The 19,528-nt window shown below is 46.6% G+C and overlaps 1 protein-coding gene across 4 annotated transcripts in view; it reads left to right on the forward strand.

Moving 5' to 3' along the window:
• The window catches only part of RALGAPA2 (Ral GTPase activating protein catalytic subunit alpha 2), a 3,672,963-nt gene that overhangs the window by 1,788,392 nt on the left and 1,865,043 nt on the right, over window positions 1–19,528 (forward strand). For all 4 annotated transcript variants that reach the window (XM_069608069.1, XM_069608071.1, XM_069608070.1 and 1 more), the window contains one exon: window positions 18,093–18,248. In XM_069608069.1, the coding sequence (XP_069464170.1) occupies window positions 18,093–18,248 (156 nt within the window). The remainder of the gene's footprint in view (window positions 1–18,092; window positions 18,249–19,528) is intronic.

Here is a 19,528-nt window from a genome sequence, read left to right on the forward strand (position 1 = left end):
AAGTGGTGTGCCGGGCGGCTCACCACTGGGCCAATCACACAAGAGTGCGACTTGAGTTGCCGAGGCAACTCAGTCCAGGGTGCCTATTCCCCCCCTCCCACACATCATGTAGACCCAGACAGAGTGGCACCACTTTTGGAGGCTTCTGTGCAGAAGCCCGCCAAAAGTGGAACAAAGGGCTCGACTTGGGTTGGAGTTACAGAGGCGAACACGAACGCCATTTTAAAACCGAGTCCTGGCAAAAGGACCCAACCGGGGAATAAATATTAAATAAATAATCCGGTGGTATCTTTAACATTGCACCAAAAAAGTGGTGCTTTTAAAATGAATGGGAAAATCCCATAGGAAATATTCTGGTGGAATATTTTGCATGGTATCTACTGCCACCAGCCAGAAACTCGACAAGGGGGGACTGGACAGTGCCCCCTTGGAAAACAGACCCAGAAGCAATCGAATTACCCTTACCAGTACTTCCACAATATGATGGTTTGTACTGGTTCTGTTCACAATTTAAGACTAGTAAAAGCCAGTGGTGACTTTACATGCCCTGGGAGACAGTAGTCAGTCCCAGGGTATGGAGTATGTTTGGGGGTCACTATGACACCCCTGTGTTACTGCACTGGGGGTGCTGTGTAACACACTTAACAAAACACATCAAGCCCTATGGAGTAAAAGACCCCATAGCCCATAAAACACATTACAAAATCAAATGACATTCTCAAATCATGCCTAAGAGTGGGAGAAAAAGAGTCTCACTCTTAGCAGGAGAAAAAAATTAAACCCCACAAATCAAGCAAAGCTGCTGGAGGACTCACTAGGTTTGGGAAATTAGCCTATACAGAGAATTCTCCCTAACAGCGGGTCGGGTGCAGGAGGCAGAACCTGCTAAAATGCACAATCTCAGGCAGTACCACCCCGGGTGTACAACCCAACTGGACGAGATGAAGTTGACCAGGAATTGTTTATTCGGGTGGTGTGCCTCCCAAAAATCCCAACACACAAAAAGGAAAACTTAGAAGCTCCGATATCTGCAGAAGAAATTATTCAGGAACAAAGCTGCTTCCCATTAAGGCACCGGACACAGATGGGCTCTCTTCCTTTTTTAATAAACCATTCTCAACAATCTTGATGCCACAGCTGGTTTCTTTCTTTAATCGCTTTGTTACAATGGGAGCAACTACCCGCACAATGGGTGAATCAACGTTGACACTGGTAGGTGGAACGAAGGGGTGGATGCTTAATTACCATTTTGTGGTGCTCAGTTACGATGGCCTGATTTTTTTGAAAGTCCTGGCCAACCGACAAGCGGCGGTCCTACAAAGTAGCATCCATATTGCCCAAACATGGTTCATTCCTCGCAGGCAGGCACACGATAATATAAGAAGGGGTGACGGATGTTGTAGACGGGGCAAGACCAGAAGGTACTCCTCTAGGGGTACTTTTCATCTACGCAGAGAAGGTGTTCGATTGTATCAATTGGGTGCATCTAGGAAGTGTGTTGCAGGGGTTTGACTTTAGCACTCATTTCATACAAAGTTAGCTAGGGTGTAAGGGTGTTAGTTAACTTTGTCCACACGTCCGCCAGCATAAAGGTAGAGAGGCAACTGCCACACCCAATTTACTAGCTCGGGGGATTTAAAAATGATTATTGTTTTAGTCCACGAAGAACTTTTCACATATAAAATCAGCCAACACATTGAAAACATATTACACATCACAATAGTAGAAAATGTAGTAAAGCGAGAGGTGTATACAAGAGAATAAAAAAAACATAGAACACGAACAACGCCCCAACATGCTTAAACAAAATCGTCCTAAATTACGTAATCAATTGCATTCCATATATTTCATTACAACTCTATTTAAAACCCTAAGCGGAGGCCTAAAACCAAGTACACAAGAAACGAATCTGCTAAACCCTTATAAGAATTAATGTTAAGTCCATTAAATGGTTAATACAAGTTTGTTAAGTAAAACTTCATTATCGGAAGCGTTTTGATTAACGTAATCACATTTCAGGAGTTTGTCATAGATCCAAACCAAATTCTAACAGAGCGTTAAAAATTCATTAATTAGGTGTATTGCCGCCAGCAACCATTTGAAGGTTTTATCAGTGAGAATGCGTTGCCACACCCACCCTGTGTGAGCCTCCTTAAAATCCTTCAAAAGGTGTGAAAAATGGGTCTGGCAATGCATAATCAATTCAGGGCAAATAGGCAGCAGATGGTAAGTCGTTTCAACCACTTTTGCTGTTTTACAGGATCTACAGCGCCTTTCACTTCAAGAAATTCCAACACGGGCATGCAAAATTTCACTTGTTTAATTCAGGCGAAGTTGTAGGGCTTGCTCACACCAGTAAGAAACCGGATATTTCCTCAGATATTATGGCAGCTTATTATGGGGTCTAGCATCAACTAGTAGGCCCGAAAATAGATATTTCCTTACTTGCGCTATCGTCTCAATACATTCGGTATACCAGACGTTTTTTTTTTGGTTTTTTTTTGTTTTACTTTTAAATGGTACATCACAAAAAACTCCACCCGAAGAGTCAATATCCTCTAGAAGTTCTAGACTTTGATTGGGACTGGGGAAATATACAGGATTCTCAACAAAGTATTGTCCCAACCAGAAAGTTATTTATATGTGGAACTAAATCACCCTTGTTCTAGCAAAGGCATGGTAGTATTGGGCGTTTATTGTATTCAACACCTGACTGCTTCGACCCAGTGTCTTGTTGGTTTTTAGTCAAGAAATGTATGAACCGTACATTTCTTTCAGACAACCAAAGAAAAAAATTATTCTTCTCCTGGTCAGTTATACATTGTCGAAATATTAAACCAAAATGAACAAATGACAATTACGATATCCAGTTTGTTGAAACACACAATGATTATACAATATAAAAAAATGCATTAAAAAATCAGCAAAGATAACTGAGCAACCTAAAACCAAACATATTGCTAATCAAAGTATAGATGCTTCTCTATCCGGCTAAACAAGGATATAATTGACAAAATCCTAGCCAGAAAGTGATTCGATGGGCTCAGGGGTCTACGTCTGTTTACGATTCTTAGTATGAGACCCTCAGCCTGTAGGGGGCGTATAGCTAATTGCTACAAAGGGCTGAATACATTTCGGCGGTGATAGACCGTTCTGCCTTCCTCAGGACCAACAAGGAAAGGTTATGGAGCAACCCCTGAGGAACAAAATCAGAAAGAGTTTTTACTTATCTGTGGGCTTTCCTACTACACATCAGAAAAAACACGATCAAAGCTTGTGTAGAGCCCACTCGCCAAAGGTTTGGGGAAAGAGTGAAGAGTGCACGTAGATAATTAGCTAGCCACCTGGGTCTACCAACCAAGTATCTTATCCCATACCTAAAGTGCTGTGAAGCCCGAACAAGAGGGAGCAGGCACAATTGAGGGAGAGTGAGGGGTGCAACATCTATACATAGGGCCTCATTACGACCCTGCTGGTCCGGAAAGAACAGTGGTGGTAAAACCACCACCACCGTTCTTTCTGGACCGGCTGATTAAGAGTCCTTCAGATGTCAGATGAGAGGTGTCACATCTGCCAGGTCTGACCTGGCGGGTTTAACTACACCCGCCTGCAGGCGGAAATGGAAACACCGGCTCCGTCATAGACCGAACCAGTGTTTCCATTGTCCCCATCCTCATGGAGTCCTATCCTATGGGACTCCATTGGAATGGGGACTTACACAATTCCGCCTCCGGAATTCCTGGGTCACCGGTAATTCCGGGAATCATGGAGGCGGAATGTTAATACGAGTCCAGCGGTAACTTGCCGGTTTTTCCGACTCGGTTACCGCTGGACTCGTAATGAGGCCCCTAGTGTGGTGCTTAGGTGTCGTCTAGAGAATCAATGGGTGATCCCTGGAGGGGATTAATCAAGCAGAAATACTGCCCTGAGAATGTAGAAATCTCACTTAACCTCAGTGTTAGTCCAACGTGAGGGCTGGGTTTTTAATTTGCAGTTGAGGGCTTTAGCTGGGCGGCTGAGATGGACACAGGGAACAGTGGATAGAACATGTTGTTCAGGTTATACTAGGCTTAAAATTGTCTCAGCTGAATATTTGAGAAAGAGACAGGATAGCTGGTTAAAAACAGCACATGACGGGAAATAGTACCTGCAATCTGTGTGCTGTTTTCCTAATTTCACTGCGTACAGTGCATTAAGGGTCCTCCACGGCAGTGCTCATGAAGAAGTATGCACTGCGTCCGAATGTATCGTTTCCTATCCGAATCCAAAAGAAGGAAACAAAGGGGCGGGGTTAAAGAAGGAAAGCTAGTGAGCTAAAGACGCTTGAATTAAACGTGCATGATTGAAAATGTAGTCCTTTTAACTAACCTTTATCTGCTGCATCAGGGAGCCATATTCCTAGTATCTATAACAGTTGGAACTGTCGGCGTTCTGCTTGATGTTTTCTACGTACTGCTGTTAGGTATGCGTAGATTGAGGCTAGAAATTGGGGATAGGCAAAGTATCCTAAAGTTTCTGTGATCATTGGATCTGCATGGTCTCTGCTAACCGGTCGTAACTGGGGCTACTAAAACTAACCTTAATCCACTGTATCAGGAAAGGGTATTTCTAATCCCCTGGATGGATGAATCCGTCGGCATTCTTCTTGCTGCACATTGCTGTTTATCCCATATATCTATCCCCCCCCTCAGTTACCTGTGGCTGACATGTCGAGTTTTATGCCCAGCATATTTGTGATGCCTGTCTTTTTCAGGGTTCTTTGCACAATCTGCTGAATTGGAAGGGCTATGGCCCTGAAACACTCTCTTGGCGACTGGCATCTCACCTGCATGCCAATGAACTGGTGGTCCGATTTTATGCCCTTCACACCTCTTTGGCTTAGGGGCTGCTTCGCTGCAGTGCTCTGGTCCGTATCAGTACTCGCTTGCTTTGTCAGAATTCCTCACTGCAATCTCTGGTGTAACCTTCCCTGCCACATCAGTGGGTCACAATGTGCTCACCTTGCATCTGCTGGATCGGCCGGCCCGGGTGCACAGCTGTGTCTCCAGCACAACAATGCTCCATGACTGACAGGTACACGGAGGCAGGATTTATATTTCATTTTGACATTGTGCTACCCTTCCACGCAGCTCAAGTCACTTGATTCCTTGGATGCTATTTAACCCCAGACGTTGCTTCCACTATGATTTGCAAATGGTTTCTTACGTGTGCTGATGCTTCTGTAACCCTATGTAGCTTCTCCATAACCTCTCCCGCTAGGTTCTTTGCAGTCCTGCCTGCCTGTTCATTTAGTACATTGATTCATGGCTTTCCTTGTCTATCCCCTTGTTAGCCTTCACTACATCAAACGAGCACAGGTTGAGAAGTCTATCTCAAAGCAGAATGTTTATATGGATTGTGCTTTGCATTTTGTAGTGCTGTGACCTTGCAGGAAAGGGAGTGCCCGAGGGTTTTGGGTCATAATCCACTTGGGGTCTTGCTGCCACCTGTGCCCAGCAGGGAGGTCTCTGTTCCTTTGATGGTGCTATTTGCTGTTTGATATTTGTTTGGATCTGTACTCCTCTGGGTGGAGTAAGAGGTCATTTGCTCAAAGATGGCAGGCATTGTGATTATAACCGGTAAAATAGCCAAAGGAAGAAAATGATTTGTTCTGAATTTCCCCTCCCCTGTCATTGTTGCAGGTGGTGTTGGAAAATTGCGACTCTGAGATGGACGAGGAGTATTTGTTTGCAGACCTGAAAAACTTCAGTCAGTGTTAACTGGAGAATGTTGTGATTACCTGATGTTTTTCCGCAGAAGAACAGCTTACAGTTACACAGAGCTCAAGTTTCCTGTGGCAACTTGAGAAGGCCATCCTGTCCTGTTCTTCCCCTTTGGATTCTGGGACTTGCAGTTTTTTATTTCCCGTTTACAATTTAGGAAAATCGCAAGTCCCAGAACACCAGGCAAGAACAGGACTGGATGGCCTTGACATGGGCTTTGGATATGTGATTGCCGTATGAATGTTTGTTACTCCAAGGTCATGACCTTTCATAGTGCCTTAAGTGGCACTGAAAAATGAGCCAGGGCTATTTGAGGGGGCGTTGCCTAACGGCGGTGGTCTTCGTAGCTTCGAGTCACACCACTTACAGTGCATGTGTGAGTGAACCAGCAAGACATTTGCTTTCTTGAACAAGGGAACCCTCATGCAGGTAAGCTGCTTTCGCGATAAGCCTATGGGCCTGCGGCCCTCACAGTTGTTGTAAGGACCTTATGGATGATACTCTTGACAAATGTGTCTTTAATCTCTTTACGCAAATTCTGAACCTATATCGCTCCTAGCAGCCATGCATAACTAGACACAGTGGGGGATCGTCGAGCCGGCTCTCTTAAACTTGATCCCCAATAATTCGATCACACCCCATTTAGATTACCTGGCGACTAGAGGTGAGTCCTAACACACCGGTTGCTATTTTAAATGCCCACGATAGGCAGCTAGCCGCAATAAACTAGTGATGTAGTGCTGACTGCATTTATTCATGTGTGTTTTCAGTGCCAGGCAAATACCCGCTGTGACTTGGCGAGCAAGCTAATTTCAACACACAAAGATTGCACCTCAGCTCACCTATACACGGAAGCATCCTCTCTGGGTTTTCTTTCCAAATAGGATACAGGTAGCAGGAGCTACTCCAGCCTCTGCTGGCCATGTTTAATGAAGCATATGAGTGGGGGGAACTGCCTGTGTCCCTCCGCGAGGCGGTGATCATTCTGCTCCTGAAACCAGGCAAACCAGACGCGGAATGCGGATCCTACAGGCCCTTGTCTATGCTCAATCAGGATAGTAAGATACTCACGGCAGTGCTAGCCAATAGGTTGAAGAGGGTAATTGGTAAATTGATACACCCAGACCAAACAGGCTATGTCCCCGGTAGAAATATTACAGATAACCACAGGAGGCTACACCATATTATTGACCAAACTGAGGGAGATACGAGCGAGCTGGCTATCGTGTCGTTGGACGCGGTGAAAGCTTTTGATTCAGTGCGGTGGTCGTGGTTGAAAGCGTCCCTGAAAGGAAACGGGATGGAACCAGGATATATTAGATGGGTCCAGATGTTGTACAGTATCCCAACGGCAAGAGTCAAAACCGGAACCACAATCTCAGATAAATGGCAACTTAGCAGGGGTACCAGACAGGGATGCCCCTGGTCACCCATGTTATACATCCTGGCATTGGAGCCGCTGGCAATATGCCTGCGGCAACAATACGGGGAGGCGGAGATCCGCACGACAGGGAGCACACACCTGATATCATTGTATACGGATGATGTGCTTCTCTACTTGCGCCACCCGGAGGAGAACCTGCAATATGTGCTGGAGGTGATGGGTCGTTACGCCACCCTCTCGGGCATATCGGTGAACCCCGGGAAGTCCAGTTTGTTCCCTCTGGGAGGATACAAGAGCACCCTGTTGGAGAGGCTGCCCATCTTGCAGATACCCTGGCAGACCGTGACATTCAGATATCTGGGCGTAAATATCTACCACAATATAGAGACAGAGCACAAATATAACACAGAGAAGGCGATGGAGGGAGTTAAGAATAGCATGGTGTTCTGGTCTAAATTACCCCTAGCCATGATGGGGAGAACAGCTCTACTCAAAATGGTGGTCTTGCCCAGACTCTTCCACTTTTTTGTGAATGTCCCGTACCTAATACCCAAACGCTTTTTTGTTATACTTCATGGCATGTGCAGGGGCTTCATATGGGGCAACTCCAGAAATAGGGTGGCCCTGTGGAAACTACAGAACACATATGATAAGGGGGGCATAAATCTACCAAATTTTGAGCTTTATTACATGGCAGGTCAGTTGTTGTATGTGGCTAGGTGGTTGTCTGCGGAAGACTCGACAGAAGCTAGGCTTTTGCAAAGTGAATTGGCTCCTTACTTTTTGAGGGAGACAGTATGGCTGCGCAAAACTAAAATGGCGAAGATGGGGAGATTATTGAAGCTGGGCTGGGAAGTATGGCGCAGGACATGGAGAACGGTGGGTGACCCAGTTCCCCTTTCCAGCAGGCCCCGCTGGCGGTGCTATGCTGAGACGACTCTCAATTGTTCGAAGTGGTCCGTAGGTACTGGGAACCAGTGGGATTGGCCACCCTTGGAGACATATGGCAGGAAGGGGAGGCGTTGGGATTCCAAAGGCTGCAAGATGAGACAGGGGTGCATAGAGGCCAATTTATTACTTATACCAGGCTCATGAAGAAGGTGAGAGAGAGGTGGCCTGAGACTGTGCTGGAGGAAGAACCCGATGCCTCCCTAGAAACGATGTATGATGTCTCGGAGGGTGGGCACGAAGTATCCAGGATATATGAGCTCCTGAGGGCGAAGACGGGGAAGGAGCTGCTCCACTTGAGGCATGACTGGGAGGAGGAGGTGGGGGAACCCATGACAGTGGGACAGAGCCCAAAGGTACTATAAAAAGGTGTCCCGGAATGCGAGACTCCAGCAGATCCAGCTGTACGTCACTCATAGAGCTTACCTGACTCCCAGTAGAATAGCTAGGTTTGAAGGCTCGGCTGTACAAAAATGCCCCAGGTGCTGGGAGGAGGCAGCAGGACTACTACACATGTTCTGGGCCTGCCCTGAGGTGCACAGATTCTGGGAGGAAATAAAGATGAAAATGGCTGGTGGGGGAGTGGTACTAGACGTAGGATCTGCTCGGGCGTGCATGCTCAGGAATTTCCCCAGGCCATGTCATTCAAAGCATATCAATAAAATGAAGGACCTGGCCTATATTTTGGCTAAGCGCAGAATTGCAATGTGCTGGAAAGCGGCCCACAGACCCAGAGTGGAGATATGGTGGGCGGACCTCTTGAGATGGGCAGAAGCAGAAACTGTGGTATGGTTTGAAGCTGTCACCAAGGGGGGGAGGAGGAAGCGGGCCCCCTGATAGCCTGGAGCCAGCTGGTGACCTCAATGGTAAGCCCCCACCAGGTCAATCATGACACAGAAGACTCAGATGAGTCAACGAACACAGAGATTCCCGAAAATGCACATGTAGATAATGAGGCTGTGATGGCTCGAGTTTGTGGGGAGGGAGGAGGGAGGACGGGAAGCGACAATGCATAATGTGATGGTTTGATATTGATTATGTATGTCCTAAAAGTTATTATGGTGACGTGTTTGTTATAAAATAATAATTGTTTTAAAAAAAAATAGGATACAGGTAATTTAATAAAATATGCATACGGGTTATATCACTCAGCCACATGTTACCATACCAGATTTAACCAATGTGACCGTGAGCACATACCCATGTATTGCCTTTACCTCTTTATGGCCGTACAGCTGAAAAACTTTTCAGATAATACTCAAAGCAACAGGCACAAAATAGAGCAAGTTTGTCTTGCTACCCACCCATAGATGGTAAGTGTAATGCCCTCTTCATGCACCTTACCATTCGCCACAGAGTCTGTGCCCTACTGCATTCATAGAGGTTCCCCTCACACGACTTTGGGGTGTGTCCTCTAACTCGCCCCTCTTGCACAGCTAAACCTATGAGCACTTTCGGTGTGTCAATTCGGTGAGTCTGCAGGTTTTCAACTACTATTGCTTTGATTTCTCACTCTATAGGGAACCTCTCAATAAGGCAGTGCAACAAGATTAAATAAGTTGTATATGAGCCCCAAACTGATGTGAGCTCCTTTGATTGTTTGTTCCTCAGGGGTCGTTCTAAACAACTTTTCGAGGGTATTGGGTCCTCCAACGTATTCCATATCTATGACAGTAATCACCACAGCTGTGCTGCTTCGGAAAATCTTTCTGCGTCCTGCGTCGATGACGTCAATACTCCGCCCTTGAGGACCTCCTCCTCCGCCAGCCGACGTCACTGGATGTTATAAGTTCGTTTTTTCCACGAACGTGTTTGCTTCGGAGATCTCGGCGCGCTTCGACTCTTTGGAGTTTCTGTTCTTTCGGTTCTTCGAACCTGTTTGTGAGATTTCGAGATGTCTTCCTCTTCTTCCACCCTGCGTCCAGGCTTCAAGAAGTGTGGGGACTGCGGGTCCAAGATGTCGGTGACTGACTCGCATGACACTTGCCTCTGGTGCCTCGTGGAGGCCCGTGACACGGATGATTGTGTTGAATGCCAGTCGCTTACATCCTTTCGAGGCTGTTTCGACGGAGGTACCCGGGGGTACGGTGGAACCCCCTAGAAAGGCTCTGGCCAAGGCCAAGCATGGCTTTGTTCCCCATTCTGTGCCCACTTTACACCATCTTGAGTACATTTCGGAGGTGGATGAGGGCTCTGATGATGGCATGGTTCCTGATACGGTGCCAGATGAGATTCTCTCGGGACATAGTCAGATTGAGGACCTGCGTCAGTGCCTGCACGACGCTGGTGGTCTGGACACCTCTCCAGAGGTGGAGTTTTGTAGGCCTGAGCCTGGCACCCATGCCGACTCCTCGTACCGGCGCCTTATGTCTAGGGTCACCGAGTACTTGGGGTGGTCTGCTCCCCCAGGGGATTTTCTTCAGGATGACCTCATGGATATCCTCGACCAAGGTCCACCAACTGACCCGGTACTGCCGTTCCATATGGCTCTACAGAGGAGGGTGGCGGCGGCTTGGACTGCTCCAGAGAGTCTTCCGGCAGTGGGCAAGCCAGTAGCGACCCCTGCTACTTGACCAAGCACCCCACTCCGGAGAGTTTGGTGGTGCAGGCGGCTACGGCCCCAGCAAAGTAGGCGTCGTATCCTACCATCCCTCCTGATAGGGACGACAAGCGTTTTGATGGTTGGGTGAAGAAAGGATTTTCTTCAAGGGTTATGGCTCTTCAGGCTGCCAACTCCGTATGTGCCTTGTCACGTTCACGCACACTCTGTGGAACTGTGTTTCTTTAGCGGCTGAACATAGTCCCGAAGGGGAATAACGGGATGGTTTTCTTGCTATGGTCCAGGATGGCAAGGATGCCATGTGTGAGGCCGTTCAGTCGGGTTTGAACATGGCAGATTGTGTCAGCCGGTCCATGGCGGCAAGCACCGTAATACGCAGGTTTGCGTGGTAGCGGAAGTCGGAGTTTGCACCAGATGTGCAGGCCTGGCTCCTCAACATGCCCTTTGATGGTGTGCATCTTTTTGGCAGCAAGGCTGACAAGAGCCTTGAGAGGTTGCAGACCTCCAAAGCTGCAGCGAAGTCTTTGGGTGCTGCAGTTTGCCAAACCTCCGCCTGTTCGTCCTAGAGGAAAGCAATGGAGGGGAGGTTCCTTTCGTTATTACTCATCCTTCAGTAAAGCGAGAGGAGCTGCCAGTCAAAGGGGCCACCGTAGGAGTGCCAGAGGTGGAAAGCAAGGTACTCGAGGTGCCAAGGCCGCTCGGGCAGTTGCCTCTTTGCCCTCAGGCAACGCAGCAGCCGCTTCAGCTCAGTCATGAGGCCATGGTTCGCCGGTTGGGGCAAGGCTGGCGCAGCATCTTGTCGAATGGCGTGCCATTACTTCAGGTGTGTGGGTTCTGGAGATCATAGCCCACGGCTACTGTCTTCCCTTTCGGCAGTGGCCTCACGACAATCCACCGGGGAATCTCTCGTTGAAGAGTCCGGATCCGCTCCTTGTGCATGAGGTTCAAGCCCTGCTGGAGAAAGGCGCCATAGAACTGGTGCCTGTAGCGGAGAGGAACAAGGGATGGTATTCCCCTTATTTTTTGATTTCCAAGAAAGACGGGGGATTGAGACCCATTATGGACTTGCATGGTTTGAACAAACTCCTCAGGAAGGACAAGTTCAAGATGGTTACTTTGTCTCAAGTCCTCCATGCCCTTCAACTTTAGGACTGGTTGGTGTCTCTCGACCTCAAGGATGCTTATTTTCATGTGCCGATCCATCCAAAGCACAAGAAGTACCTGAGGTTCGTGGTTGGCGACTCGCACATTCAGTTTCGGGTCCTGCCGTTCGGAATGACCACCGCCCCAAGGGTCTTCACCAAGCTCATGGTAGTGGTGGCAGCGCATTTCAGGAAAGGGGGGATTCACGTCTACCCCTACCTGGACGATTGGTTGATCAGGGCACGCTCTCTCGAGCGAGTCCTGGATCATCTGTCCGTCACCTGCCACTCCCTCCACAAGCTGGGCTTCTCCCTCAACTTAAAGAAGTCCCACTTGATGCCAGCTCAGAGGCTCCAGTACATCAGAGCAGTGCTCAACACGTCCCTGGGGCAGTGTTTTCCTCCCCAGGTGAGGGCTCATCACATTCAGCAGATGGTGCTAAAGTTTCAACATGCCTAGAGTCTCCCTGCGTTCGAGTTCTTGAGATTGCTCGGCCTCATGGCATCCTGCATTATTCTGGTGCCAGAGGCCAGGTTGTGGATGAGATCTTTGCAATGGGCACTCAAGCTCCAGTGGTCTCAGTCCTCCGGCAGGATGCCAGACCCCGTTCAGGTGCCGCCCTCGGTCGCCCAGGACCTTCTGTGGTGGGCCGTCGAAGGCAATCTGATGAAGTGGGCTCCATTTTGGCTACCCTGGCTGGAGGTGACGATCGTGACGTACGCATCCCTCACGGGATGGGGAGCTCATGCCAGCGAGTTGACAGTCGGCGGTCGTTGGTCTCCGTCGGAGTCCAGACTCCATATCAATCTGTTGGAGCTGAGGGGCGCCAGGCTTGCCCTGAAGGCTTTTCTGCCAACTGTGCGAGGAAAGAATGTCCTGATCCTGGCGGACAACACAGTGGCCATGCACTACCTCAACAAAAAGGGGGGGGGGGCAGGGTCACTTCCTCTATGCAAGGAGGCGATGCAGCTCTGGTTCTGGGCCATCCAGCAGGAAGTTTTGATCTCGGCAGTTCATCTAGCCGGAGACGAAAACGAGACAGCGGACGCTCTGAGCAGGCAGAGCACGGTCTCTCACGAGTGGGAGCTGGCTCAGGAGATTCTTCTGGAGATCTTCGCCCTTTGGGGGACCCCTCAAGTGAATCTCTTCGCCTCCAGTGTCAAACGGAAGTGCGAAAGGTTCTGCTCGCGGGAATTTCCTCCAAGAGGAGCCTTAGGAGACGCGTTTGTGGTGGAATGGTCATTCCCACTGCTGTACGAGTTTCCTCCAGTCCCCGCCATCCTGCAAGTGCTGCGGAGGTTACGGAGGTTCGGTTCCCGGATGATCCTCATTGCTCCGGCATGGGCCCGGAGTACGTGGTACCCAGACCTTCTCGACTTGTCCATCTGCCCTCATGTCGTCTTCCCTACTGAGACGATCTGCTCTCACGGGAGGGGGGTCAGGTTCTCCATCCAGAGGTTAGATCCCTCAACCTTCACGCTTGGTTTCTGAAAGGTTGAGGTATAAGGATTGGGACCTCCCTGAAGACGTGATGGAGGTGTTGCTTTCGGCCAGAAGGCCCGCTACGAAGTCCCTGTAACGTTGCCGTTGGAGAAAGTTCTGCGACTGGTGCAGGGTTAAGAATGTCGATCCGTTTTCATGTGACATTCCTGTGGTTCTGTCTTTTTTGCTTTCTTTAGCCCACAGGGGCTTGCAAATGGGTACCGTTAAAGATTACCTGGTGGTGCTGTCTATATTTAAGCGCTCGTCTGAAGAGTGTTCTTATTTTAAAATCCCTTTTAATTTCTCAGTTTCTAAAAGGGCTCACTAATGTGTTCCCTGTCACCTTTTCAGGTGCCCGGTTGGGATTTGAACCTTGTCGTCAAGTTTCTGATGGGTGCTCCGTTTGAGCCTTTGCATTCTTGCCCTTTGAGACTGTTAACTCTTAAAACTGTATTTTTGGTTGCAGTCACTTCTGCTCGCAGGCAGAGTGAGTGAGTGAGTTACAGGAACTTTCAGTTAAGCCACCCTTCACTGTATTTCATAAGGACAGGGTTGTCCTTAGAGTTCGTCCTTCCTTTCTTCCGAAGGTGGTGTCGGAATTTCATTTAGGCCAGAAGGTTATTCTTCCGGCATTTTATCCTCCTCCGCATCCTGGTAAGGAAGAGGAGAGGCTCCATAGACTGGATCCTAGGAGAGCTTTAAGCTTTTATATTTCACGCATGTCCCAGGTCAGAGTGGACGATCAACTCTTTATTGGTTACGCTGGAAGGCGTTTGGGACAAGCTATTACTAAGCAGACTTTGTCTCGCTGGATTATTCTGGCAATTTCTGAATGTTACTGCTTGGTGGGTAAGGACTCACCGGTCGGCTTGCGGCCCATTCTACCAGGGGTTTGGCTGCCTCTACTGCCCTACAGAGGGGTGTTCCTATTCGTAACATCTGTGATGCAGCCACCTGGGCTTCGGTCCATACTTTTGTACGTCACTACTCCCTCTATTCTATCCGTGGGTAGGATCTGGCCTTTGGCAAGGCGATCCTTTACTCCGCAATTTGATTGGGCATTCTAAATTTCTGTATTCTAAATTCTTTTCCTACCTCCTTGCGTTGGTACTGCTTTGGGAGTCTGTCATAGATATGGAATACTTCGGAGGACCCAATCCCCTCGAAGAACAAGTTACTCTCTTACCTGGTAACGTTCTTTCGATGGGATGGTCCGACGACATATTCCATATCGCTCCCTCTCTGCCTTCCCCGCTACAGAATTTCTTATGCGATTGCAGCTTACGTCTCCGCAAGGCTTTGTGTGGTCAGACTGGCAGAAGACTGGTGCCACACGTTCTGGGAAAAAACTACAACTGAGGCTATGGGCGTCGTGCATCCTACTTATAACATCCAGTGACGTCGGCCGTCGGAGGTCGTCGAGGGCGGCGTATCGATGTCATCGACGCAGATGCCGAAAGATTTTCCGAAGCAGCACAGCTGTGGTGATTACTGTCATAGATATGGAATACGTCGTCGGACCATCCCATCGAAAGAACGTTACCAGGTAAGAGAGTAACCTGTTCCTCTTGCTCCTAAGGAATGCGGATTCACTTGATCACTACCGCCGAAACGTATGCAGCCTTGTGTGGACAACCGATAAACGCAACAAAATAGGCAACTCATTTTTAATATTTCAAAATGGAGTTGTACTTAGAACCCGGAGACCTTCAATTGCCTTGAGGGCAGTCTTTTCCATCCCATAGTACTGGACTGATAGCTAGATAGAGAGGCACCGTGACATCCAACTAGACTGGGACTTGTTTCAGAACCCTCTGAGAATAAAGTCTATTTTTATTAACTTTTGGGTTACTTTTATTAAAGGCTGAGTACATATTTTGTTCAGCCCATAGTGCAAATGTTGGACATAAGGCTGATTTTTGTAGCCTACCTTGTGAATGTTGTATAGTAATTCATGTCTTTGTACATTTTGTTTACTTGTTTCTTGCTAGAATTGACCTTTTACATTTGAAGTAATACAAAAAAAAGTGTGCTTAACCAAATGTGCAATAAAAATTGGTATATGGTGACAAATGAAAAATATTGCGATATAATTGAACATGACAGTGACACTTTGTGCTTATAAACTCCTGTCAGATAGGTGTCAAATTCAGAGTACGCCCCAAGTTATCACACCATTGAAATGGTGTCATTTAGGTGCTGACTCGAATGTTGCCTGTCGGGACTACCCCTTTTGTGTTGGGGGGTTGTGTCGGGGGGGGGGGGGGGGGTCGCCTGCTGTCTCGTTAGGCCATGCCCCCTTGACAAGCCCCGGCTCAATGTACTATAGGCACCCCTGCCACGCAACCTTTTGTAGAGATCAGCACCCTCTGCCCATGGGGGCCAGGGGGGAAGGGAGCTGATCTCCATAAAAAATTCCAAAGGCTTGCCTGGCAGGGGACAGCGTATCCCCTTTTCAGCCTTAATTGTGGCGCTGCCCCACCTGAGCGTGAGCTTCAGGCTTTAGAGAAAACGCCATGTCCTGTAGCGGCCAAGGCTGCCAGGAGAGATTAGTGACACGCGGCATGGCCCTGCCTCAGAACAAGATTTCTGAGACTGCTGGGGCTCGGCCCCGGCCCACTTAAAACCCTGACCAGAAGGCAGAGAACTAGAAATATGCATTTACACCGATGGCGGAGATTTTGATGATGATGTGATGAAAACCAGCTAGACCCTTTTTTACCTTCAGCTGCTAGGTTTTTCTTTTGTGCACTCTTCACCGATGAGGAGGTATTACAAGTCTCAACACTGAGAAATTAATTGCCACATTGTCTGTTTTGAGGAGGCCAGGACAAGGCTTTGTGAGATACCGAATGTGATACTGTTTCTTGAAGGCTGTGGGTGTTATGTACCCACTGGTCCAATATGCCTGTGCAATTGGATCTGAATTTGGTTTTGGCTTGATACCGCCATATGAGCTGATGCATAGTTGTGTTTTTGGGTTTTGCACCCTGAACTCTGAAAACATTGTCTTTAGGATCCATAATATTGCCAGGAAGAGTTCTGAAGACAGTGATGGTACATGTAAAGGGTTATTTCTGCCGAAGGTGTTTTCTCAATTCCATATAACCATACTAATTCTATTCCCAGCGTTTTCACCCTGCCACATTCATTGAAGGCTCAACAAAGATTGAATAGACTTAACCCAAAAAAGTCCTTTGAGCAATTACATTTTCAGACCAGATGATTACAGGATGACTTAACAACTCTTTGTTGCAATTTAGCCATGGATTTAGGGGATCAGTTTTATTTAGGTAGACTATTTCCAAATGGAAAGTGGTGAAAGTTACTTACCTCACGGTAACAATGGTGCTAATGCATATGTTATTCCTTTCCGATTACTTTATCTGCACACCGCCCTTCTATGGTCTCTCAATGTTACTCATAAAACTACAGTAGCAAGTGTCCAAGGAATTGCTGAGAAGGAAATTACTTTTATATGTGCTTTGGTTGGTGTTGCACAATGTCTGTGTGGTGCACTGGGATGTATGTGACGCTATTAGAACCGTTTTATTGTGAAAAAAGTTCAGAATTAAGAGCCTGGCTGTTAGCGTATTTGCAAAGATAAAGAATCGTCGAGGTATTCTTCAGAACTGACATTACATCAAGAGGCATCATTTTATCGTTTTATTTTTAAGAGTCTATAAGATGTTTGTTCCCATTTCTTCTTGTGTCAGGACATTTTTAATTGCACTATAGCCTGCTGGTGTTCGTTTGTGTTCAGGGCTGTGACAAAGCCTAGAACAGCCCTGTCTGCCCTTTTTGGATCTCAGATGTGTCTTTGTAATCCTCCCAGAGGCTGCCTTAGCTGGATTGGTGGCAGTGGAGGAGCTCTTGGCAGTTACAGTACATCATGGTTGAGGAAAATGCTGGATAAGCTTGCTAGTTTGTTTCATGGAAGCCTGGCCGTTGTAACTCTGCTTGTCTTGCTGGGCCTAACTCGTTCGAAGGATCACACTGAAACCATGGTATATGCCGTACTGCAGGGTATGCTGCCACTCCCACGGACTTCCAGGTATTGTCCCATTGACATGCCGGGTAAGCCTGCAACAGTAATACTGTCTTTGCTGAATTTGTAACGCAAGTGCAAAGCGTTTCCCTTATAGGGAAAGCATAGCTTTATGATGTAACTTTGGCTTTGACTGGTAGAAGCTTCTGTAGCTCTCACAGCGGGAGGGGGCTTGTCTCCTTTATCTGGCAGGTTCTTGCCTGGGGTGGGTTTAGGTCAAAGTTCTTATTACCAGCATGCCTGATTTGACAATTTTACCAGCTCAGGCCAAACGTAACCTACCTGTTGATCCCCAGATTTTGCAGAGAACTTGTCAAATTTTTTAAGGGGAATGGAGTGACCCTGTAAAACTCAAAGACCCCCCTCTTGGCTTGAATTGTGCAAAAATGAAAAATTAAAGAAAAGAGCACCACTTTATTACCCTTTTCTTTTCATTCCTGATAAATTCATTTGTAGATTGTTAGTTGTAATAAAGGACTGAGATAAACCATCCATATTGTGTAAATGTAACAGTCTTTGTCTCAACTATAAATGTGGGTAAAACAAATTGAGCACAGCCCACTATTCAATTTAAGAGTACATTTAAAGGAAATATAGCTTGAGCCAAGAAATGGTTGATTTTAAAGATAATGATTATTAGTGCTACCTATTTAAATGTAGGCAGTTCTCTTGAAACATAATCAATTCACAAATATTATGAACAAAAATGTTGAATACCAGTCTACCAAGTATGCAGAGTTCTCACTCTTCATATTCTCTTTCCAGGCCACAACGTTGCCTCAGAAGTACAAGGAAGGCAAGCTGCATGCATATAAGCTGATCTGTGCAATGATGACTCGGCGGCAAGATGTGTTACCAAATTCTGATTTTCTGGTTCATTTCTACCTTGTGATGCACAGTGGATTAAACGACGAGGACCAGGTACAGCTTTCTTCACTTTCTTTGATGCGCTCTTTGCCTGTGAAAGGTCATAGCGAGACACTGTCTGGTTAAGAGAACATTTTAATAGCTACTGCTTACCAGCTAAAGGTAGAAATGTTAATAAAAGGTGGTATAGGTGGCTTTTTACTCTCAGTAGTTTTCCTTTAGTAGAAAGTCATCTGTGATTAGTCTTTGTTTTGCGGTTTAGAGATTGTTGTTGGTGTTTGATTTCAAATTCATACTTTGATCTGTTTTATGCGTTTGAATTATTTTTCTCCAATGGCCCTCTTTTGAAAACCTATTTACGGAGATATAAGGGAAACGCACGCCTTCCTTAAGATCTTTCCTCTGCCTGTGCTCTTGTATTTACTAGAATGTGTGCAATTCATTTTTATTATAAGAAAAGGGGGTAGGGAAAATGTGTCAGTTCATCTGGACTCTGTTGATTTCTTCAACAAAAATCCATGGCTTCACCTTCATTGCTCAACAGATGAGCAAGAGAAATGTAGCAAAAATGTCAGAATAAATATGCGACACTAAATAGCACTTTCATCTAAGACAATTTGCAAAAGTTCCCCAAAATGTGCAAGAAAGCCTGTTTTTTTTTTCCTTTTCTCTACTGATCACTTTTCTTCACGTGTCCTACAATTTGGTTCTATTTTATATTTACCAAAATATGAATGAAAGCAGAAAAAGTAATCGACTTTTCTGAAGAAAGTTTGGCATAAAGACAATTCTACTTTTTCCTGCTGACTACATACTGCCTCTCAGATTGATACAAATATCCAACACGTATAAAGAATGTCGAACAAAAGATTTTTCTGGGACTAATACTCCTCTGCGCAAACCGCTCCCAAATTAGTTTGTTGATCAATGTATTCATTTAATATATATTACAATGTGTTATTGCTGCAGGGATTACTGCCAACAGACTCAGCGTCCCCTAACGCGCCTGAAACAAGACAACAAAACAATGTTGGTCTGTCCACTGTGCATAATCCTTAGAACGTATACTAGCAAATTCTTTTAATACGACTACTGTCTGAAAATATAGATCTAACCCCTTTGAGCACAGATTGTACACTGTTAGTGTTTTCATCAAAGAAATATTTAATCCAATGTGGTGATTTTCGTGGATCCTGCTATCACAGGTTTTGACCTCAAAGTACATAGGTCCTCATCAGGCCTGGTAAATCACTTTCATACATGCTAATTAATACATTGTTATCATTTCATTGCACCAATAACCATGAATTAACTACATTACATGTACCATCATA

This window comes from Ambystoma mexicanum, chromosome 4q, assembly GCF_040938575.1.
Source record: "Ambystoma mexicanum isolate Mex_15411 chromosome 4q, UKY_AmexF1_1, whole genome shotgun sequence".
In the NCBI taxonomy this organism is placed as follows: domain Eukaryota; kingdom Metazoa; phylum Chordata; class Amphibia; order Caudata; family Ambystomatidae; genus Ambystoma; species Ambystoma mexicanum.